Consider the following 8,360-nt stretch of genomic DNA (forward strand, 5'->3'; position numbering starts at 1 on the left):
GAAGACTGAACGTTGTTTTGCCAGCCTCAGAAAATCATCCACAAGTTGCTGTTTCTGACCATTTGGGTTTGGCAAGTGAAAGATCTTTGCCAATGTTTTTAGCTCAGGGGCTGAAAGCAAATCCAACCCTTCACACAGGTCTTCAAGTTCAGATTCTAAAAGTAAAATGATCCACATATATTCATTATGTCCTATACATATACACTCAAGCAACAGCTCAAAGTATAGTACATTCATATAATCTAGTACTAATCTAATGATTTAGATTCTTCAAACACGTATTATTGATGCTAGCTGGTTCAGCTCGAGATTCATTCTCTTCACAGGTCCAGTCTGAAGGAATGGAATAATCAGAGAAAAGTCCCTTTGGAACTTCAAAACAAAAGTAAATATAAAGAAATTCTGTCGAGTTACAAAAACAAAATGCTGGTCAGAAAAACTTGTCTTCCTGATGATTAAAACTTTGCCCAATGCAAAAAGAAAAGTGCTGTCAGGGAGCAACAAGAGCAGAGCTGCTCAACAAGGGGGAATGAGCCAGGAGTTAAGAGTGATCACAGCACAGGCAGCGTCCTCACCAACCCTGGTGCAGTCCCACTGTAGATGAACACAACACAAAGTCCTGATAACAGATTCCACTGGCAGCCCCAGAAAAGGCAAGATGACGAATCATGTCCAGGCTCGATCTCAGAGATGAGCCAGACGTAAGACTAGAGACAAGACTACAGTTTACATCTGAGATTCATCCACAGTACACAGCCACAAACAAGACTGGAAACAAATGCCTGCAGCACTGGTTGGAGGTCCAGCCAGCCAGGGACGGACGAGGCCAGGGCCAGGGCCAGCTGCAAGATGGCTCAGGGCAGTACTGAAGGATATTAAGTATTGCTCCTGGACACTGGTGAGGGCAAATAAGGCCTGTTGTTGCACCTATAGCCCTGACATTTATTTAGCTCTCCCTATTACCTAATTTGCACCGACTGCTTTTATTATTAAGGTAACACAACACAACTCATCTACCCAAAACCTTTACTCTGCACCTCTAATTCCTTCTCAAGGCACAGACAAGCATGTAGTGCGTTAAACTCTAACAATGACACAACTGCAGATTTTATCTGTAATATTTTTAACATTTATTAATGCTGGACATACCTGTTTGCAGAAATCTGGCTTCAGCCAGTTCTTCTATTATTGGTGACAAATCCGTACTTATCTCTCCATACTCTATTTTGTTCACCTTTAACCAGTTCAGCTTGCGTTGAAAAAGTCTCACATATAACTTCTGCCCACCAACTGCAAATTTTATTTAAAGCAGGGAAGGATAAAAAGAAAATTAAATTCTAAAACATAGTACTATGCATCACCACTACCTTACTTAGAAAAATTACTTTGCTACAGATATCCTCTAAAACACATTTTAAATTTGCCCATGTTCTACAAGCAGACTTGGTAAAATACCAGAACTTACCTTTCCAAGTACTTACTGCTTATTAGAATCTTAAAAGTTCTGTAGGTAGAAAATTATTACAATGTATTTTGTAGGTAATGAACATTGCTAAGATGCATTTTGGACATGCTTACCCTTTAAGAAATAATTTGATTTCTAGGATAAGACAACTTCATTTTTCAAACTCTGCATATTGTGATGTTAAATAGGTCTTTCTGCTTTCTTTAACACTCATTCCATAACCAACTGTTTGATGCTGAGGAACAAAAGAAGCTGTAGTTTGACAGAATGATTTCATAATCACAGAACACCTCTCTGTGTAGTAGTCTTCGGATTCTTGTTTTTCCAAAGATAAGCTTAATTTTACTAATATATTTACTGAAAACAAGGGAAAAAAACCTCCTATCGATTGGATTTTTATCAGGGAAGTGCTCTCTTAAAGTACCTTTTTAAAATACTTTAAAAATACTAACAATGCTGAAACTCAACAAAATGGCTTATTAAATCTTATCTGAAAATAGTCTAGCTATTGTCACTACCTTCAGCTCCCTTTTGAATACTTAATTCATCCCTCATTAACTTCTTATTTTTTTATCCCTGTCTGCTGCTGCATAACTGAAACTGATCATTAATAAAAACAGACACTGAAACACTACCAGACCTAGATATATGTAAGAAATGGCAGTTAACTTTTACATGCTTACTTAACTATTCTCTTGTCCTTAGAAAGACTTTTCAGCCTTTTTTTTAATTGAGTGTTTCCAGGATCAATTCAGTGAGAGAACTACTTTCAGACACATAAGCCTGTAATTTTCTCTGTGGGGTTATAATGTCTTTGAAGTTTGTCTCCAGTTTTTACAACTCTAGAAAAAGGAAAAATATGGAGTAGCACATGAACATCCCTTCTCCAGACCATGGAAACTGAGCAAACTAGGGCTGCAACCCAGTAAAGGTGTGTGAGGACTGCTTTCTCTCTAAAGGATTTGAATGACAAAAAGAATAAAAAGGTATTTCGTAAGTAATTGATTGCTGCTTAAGCACCCTGTTCTGCAGTACATTACCTTTGAATTTTTGTGGGATTTTTTTCTTTTGTAGTTCTTAAGAAATTTTCAGACGTATCACTGAAATAAAAAATTTGCTCTAAGTTGAAATATTACCAGCAAAACAATGCAGATGATTTTAGAAAAGTTCACCCTCTAGGAATCATTAAAACACAACAGAAAAAAATTACATTATTTTTCTTGTTCAGTTTTCTGTACCTCAGTTCCGCTAGTGACTATAAATCAGTGTTTCTCAGATACGATTTTTCTGTTGTATCAAAGTTGGAAGGAGGATTTCATCAAGTGTATGAAGTAGTGTCACTAGAACTATGTGCTTGCATTTAAAATCTTTCAACCACAACATGCAGTGAAATTAAACATGGAGAATTCAAAAAATATTTTTTAATATTACACCTAAGCTCAGACAGATCTCACCTTAAACACAAAGCCTGACATTGCACTGCAGATCACTTGTTATGGATAAACCTCTGCTTTTCCCTTCTTTCACTTACTCTTTCCAATACTTAAAAAATTGGCAGTGCTCTACATCCAACATAAAGACCATCCACTTTTGAGAAAACTGGGCAGGAAGGAAGGATTACTTTAAATTTAATCCTTTTAAAAATATCATTCCTTTCATAATACGCATTAGTAATAACTCACTGAAGAATCGTAGACATTTTAGCAGAAAATAATTAAATACTGGAGAATACCTATGTTCAAGCAACTTTATAGTATTAAGGGCCTGTGTGGGGTTATTTGTGTTATGATAACTTGAAAGACAACTCTTACTTGGGTAGAAACTTCTAATGTGGAGCAGATAACCCATCTACCTGAACTTTTAAAGTATTCTGTCTAAGATTTCTTGAAGGTAAAGAAAGACATCCATCTGTCACTTGTCCAGAATTCATTATCTATGGACTTAATGCTATCCGATCACTTCTCATAGCTGAATCACTGTGTTTTTCCTATCCTGCAAAGAGACACTATTTTATTTGTGACTCTAGCAGTCAGTGCAGACATGGATTTATCAGCACCACTTTGAAATAATTATTTCTGTATTCTGAACTCTTGCGAGAGGGGAATACTGAAGTCACACTACTGAAGGAGAAGCAAGCACTTTCTCTATCTAACAGAATAAGGTACAATTACTGATCAATGCTGATCATCCAGAGAAGGGAGTGTGGAAATAAGGAAGCTTCATCCTGAATGTCTCTTTTAGTATTTGTAAAAGTAGCCAAAGCCTGCATCCACTAATGACCTAACTATAAGTTTCTTCCTAGATCTTGTTTGGATGTAAATGATAAGCATCTACTGCTTGTCTCAGAGAGCCAATAACAAGAGTTTTGTTGCTTATATTCCATTCTTCCTTTATATATTCCCATTTTAACTATCAGAACATAACCAAGGCATTATCAAGCTCCAAGATGTCACTGCATACACATTTAGGTGGAGAAAGTTAACTATTTTAATATTCTTACAGCCTCGAGTGCACCAACAGATTGCAATGCCATCCCAGCCCCCACAGGTTTGGCTGCTTATGTTCAAGGTCAGCTCTGATACTGTGCAGCCCTGCAAGCTGGGCTCAGGCTGCTGGGAAGAGCTGCGTGAGGTTTTGTCAGGTCCTCCCCCCATTTGCTCCAAGATATACTTAAGCTCAGGCTGGTGGCTTGTACTCTTGTTTAAGCTCTGCTGTGGCATGCCAGTGCCCAGCCAGGCACCTTGCTGAATTGGCTTCACCTTCCACCTGCCTTCTCACTATAGACTTGCCTGAAGACCAGCCAACCCAGGAGCACAGCTGGCACTGGATCCACTCTGCTCTTCTTTGGACAATGTGGGCTTACGCCCCTGCCTGCCCCGCTGCCCCCTTTGGCTCCTGGCTCATCTTCCCGTGCACAGCAGTCTGCTCTTGCTGCTCCTTGACAAATACAGTCCTATGTTATGATCTCATCTTACTTACAATATTCTCATAACTTATGTATTATTCTTCAGTTTTTTAAATGTTTGGTGTTACTGTGTAATTGTAATTATTACAATATAATCTGTAAGAGCTTAACTGACCAGGTAACCACTGCAGAAATACGTGTGCAAGTTTAGAGCCCCACTTCCTCCTCTGGAGTTTCTTCAGCTTTTTAGCAACCATCCCTTAAGGTGGTTTGAGTCAGCTCAGCTGACTTTTCCACTAGGGCAAATGAAGAATGTTCATATGGTCCTTTCCAGCTGCTAAACTTTGGAAGAGGATCTTAAGTCAAAAAAGACATTTCTCAGACTGTTCCACCACAGGTTAAGTACTTCCCGGAAAAAGATATGCACTGACTCAGCTTTTTTTTTTGTAAGGAACTGAGATTGTGAACTACTTATCAGGGCTATATTTCTCCCTAAAAAGCTCAAGCCAACATCTTCCATTTTTGTCACTTAGTATCCTGTATGACAACCTTGTGATGTCATATACACTAACCTAACCCCATTCTATTACTCTCAACATCTATACAAGTTATTAGAAAAACACTTACTGAAAGTCTCCTATTGGCCTTGGAAAAATTTCACATAACTGCTAATTACAAGTCATGACCCTGATATTCTCTTTTGTAATGTCCTGTGGTGTCAATCCAGAATATCATTTGGAACTTTACAGAAACAAACATTAAGGGACTAAGTGTTCTGAACAGCTAGAACAGTTTTCTTCCACTTTGCAATGGGGAAACAGTCTAAAGACTGTTGTATACTAGTGCAGAAAAAATGAATGTAACTACAGAGAGGAAAAAGACCAAAATACACAACGGTTTCACACAGGGAAATACTATTCTTTAGTTTGATAAACTTTACAGCCTGCTAGTTAAGCCAAACGATGAACACAATACACCAATAAGTGCAGCCTGCTTCTGATTTTTTTTTTTTAATTTTTACCAGCAGGTATGTATGCAACCGTCACTTTTGTATGTTCAGCTCAGATGCATGAACTGAGCTCATACAATCATGTATCTAAAAACACTTTGTCAGGCAGCTATATATTGCCATATTTGCTTAAGACAATATAAATGGTTATGCCTGCCACACTCTGAGATACAAATTCTCTTGTGAAAGTTGTTATAAGCTTATTTCCATTTTGATGCTCCAAGTTTGCAGCTCAAGTACTGGTAAAACTACTCTTAATTACAGTTTAAGACAAGTTATAAAAATACATAAAAATTTGCATCACTTCTGCCATGCTTTTACTGTAAAATCTTTGAGAATTCAGGCAACAAGTCTTCTTTGAATCTTGTCTAAATATGGAGGGCTTAAATCTCTAACATTCTGGATCCCACTGAAATTAATCAGAATTAAAGGTACCAAGCAACTTACAAGAAAATGACCGTTATTTAGTAACTAGCATTCTAAACACTGGATAATAATCATGGGGATAACCATGGATTCATACCAAGCACAGAAGTCCTCTGCAAATGTGCTGAATCAAAGCTCACAAATGCCACTTCAGAGGTATTTTTTTCAAGGTCTATGTATCCAGCACAGGCCTCTTCACAACCCCATTTTGTAGAATGCCCATGCGTAATAATCATCAAAAGCTTAGTGTTAACCGATATTCTTTTTCTGTGCTACAAGTTTCCTTCCTTGGAAACATGTTTAAATGCAGCAGCAAGTTCACTTAAGATTCTAAAAAACAGTAAAAAAAGTATTTCAAAAACCCAGAAATACAGATAATCATTCTCTCCTTATTTCTTACAAGTCTCCACTATTTATCATTACTTTCCATTAAAGCAATATTAGGTAAGTATACCTACAAGAAGCCACTGAGGGATACGTCTCCTGAGAAAAAGGAGCTTCTTCCCTTATGGAATTTATCAAGTCTTCACATAAAACTATGTAAGAGTTCTCTCTACAATAGGTAACATGACAATATATTTAAAAAAAAAAAGATAAAAGGATACCTGATAATTTGCAGAACTTGGTTATAATGTTCATATCTTGCTCATCAAAAAGTCTGACATCATCTTCATTCTCCAAGACTGCTCGCAGTACCACTAAAAAATTCTGGAGGTAGTATGGGTGACCAGGAGAGGTGGGCACAAGGCTAACCTCGTTTATTTTGTCTAAAATGTCCCCAATGGAATTTTGAAATTCTACTTTTTCCACAGTTTCTGACAAAGTAGTACCAATCTCATCTTTAAGGTCTTCATGAACTTCCACAGGAAGTACCTGTACATCACCCTTGCTAAAGCAATTTTGTATACCACAGTTCACTTCTGTCTTGGAAGGAGGAATAACCTGAGTGTGAGGCCGAGTCTTGACTTCCAGATTACTGCTCACCTCTGCTGAAGTATTAATGGCTAGATGCGTTTCAAATTTATCAGGATTAAGTATCACACCTTCAGACCTTCTTTCTGTTTTGGTGTTCCTTGTACCAATCGGTAACTTTTTGACATTAATGTTATCAGCTGGTAACGATACTTGAACAATATCCACAAGATCTTCTTCATTACATTTGTTTGTTTCTTCTTGAAATTCAGGTTCCTCCTTTGAAAAATTTTGTTCCTGTAGCTCTCCCTGAACAAGCTGATTTTCTTTCTGAGAGCTATGCCTAGCACCAATCTCATCATCATCCCGTGCTGCAGCACTTTTGCACATATTGTGCACAGCTTGAGGTGAAGAGTCAATCTCTTTATACACAATCTGTTTTCCTCCCTGGACACGTCTTCTGGACAGTTTAGATGACAAGCTTCCCAAAGAGACTATTTTAACTGTTTGAGCCTGTGGTTCATTGTTAACACTACAAACTGAACTACTATTGCTAAAATAAGGACTAATCTGTTGTGCTGCACTCCCTTCTGTTTTCAATAAACTGCTTTTGGAAGGACTTTTATCTAGATTTAAGAGGTTTTTTGAAAAATATAAGCTGGAATTATTGTTCACATTTGCAGCTGGGGGACTCTGATTCCTGAAAGAGCTGAATGTTGAACCAATTATGCCAATCTCACCATGGTTTCTCTGACATGTTTCATCCATCTGCTCATTTATTCCGTATCTTGGCACCATTTGCCCACACAAGGGACAGGTAATTTTGGCAGGGGGAACATTATTAAAAAAGGAAATAATAGAGGACGATGCAGAAGGTGTAAATGGTGTTCCTTTACCTTCCACTTTTTTTTTCTTATTTTTACTGAGTGACAAACTTACTCGGGATCTTTTAATTTCTGAAGACCTAGCTTCTGCCATTACAGAACTTCAAAGCATTTGCTTGGCACAGGCAATTTCCTTCATGCCATATTTCCTCGTTCTGTAATACTTAAAAGAAAAAAAAAAAGACTTTTCTTGGCTTTGCATTTTCCATCTGTAATCCTCTGACACGGCTTCAGAAAAAAAAAAAGGAAAAATCGAATGAAAGATTTTCTAAGGTACCAAATGCTACCAAAGATTAACAGTGGAGAAGAAAAAGTAAACCCCTAAAAGTGGAAAAGTCAAGCAATCCTTAAGCGCTACAACGCAACAGTCCCTTTACCTTCTCACTAGGCAGGCAAGCAAGCACACCATGATTGTCATGCTGAGCACTGCAGCTGCCTTCATGGGAATGGTTTAAAAAATGGAAATACCGCTACACGCTTTGACTACTTAAATGCCACTTTCACGTGCTGATGTAAATGAAAACTCGAGATAAAATTCAATGTCAGGATACAGTCAAGTCCTCTAATTTTTGTCGTTATCTTGTTTGCTACCTATAGGCATGCTATTTATGGTGCCACCGTCCGCTCGTACGGAGCGCAATGCGCAGGCGTGGCTGCGGGCACCGGCGCAGTCTCCCCCAGCACACCCGATCGCCGCCGGGGCGCCTCGGGAGGTGCCAGGACCCCGCGCCGCCAGGCCTTCCTCCCGGGCCTCTGCGC

The 8,360-nt window shown here is 38.4% G+C and overlaps 2 protein-coding genes across 2 annotated transcripts in view; both read right to left on the bottom strand.

The window, feature by feature from the left end:
- The window catches only part of FAN1 (FANCD2 and FANCI associated nuclease 1), a 20,463-nt gene extending 12,749 nt beyond the window's left edge, over positions 1–7,714 (bottom strand). The window contains exons 1-3 of the mRNA XM_009643964.2: positions 6,411–7,714; positions 1,150–1,290; positions 1–155 (exon numbers count right to left, since the gene is read on the bottom strand). The exon at positions 1–155 is cut by the window's left edge and continues 53 nt beyond it. Coding sequence (XP_009642259.1) covers positions 1–155; positions 1,150–1,290; positions 6,411–7,695 — 1,581 coding nt within the window. The 5' untranslated portion in view covers positions 7,696–7,714. The remainder of the gene's footprint in view (positions 156–1,149; positions 1,291–6,410) is intronic.
- Positions 7,690–8,360, bottom strand: part of MPHOSPH10 (M-phase phosphoprotein 10) — a 10,465-nt gene continuing 9,794 nt past the window's right edge. The window contains exon 13 of the mRNA XM_035899532.1: positions 7,690–7,829. Coding sequence (XP_035755425.1) covers positions 7,766–7,829 — 64 coding nt within the window. The 3' untranslated portion in view covers positions 7,690–7,765. The remainder of the gene's footprint in view (positions 7,830–8,360) is intronic.

Source organism: Egretta garzetta, unplaced genomic scaffold (assembly GCF_000687185.1).
Source record: "Egretta garzetta isolate BGI_Z169 unplaced genomic scaffold, ASM68718v1 scaffold287, whole genome shotgun sequence".
Lineage (NCBI taxonomy): Eukaryota > Metazoa > Chordata > Aves > Pelecaniformes > Ardeidae > Egretta > Egretta garzetta.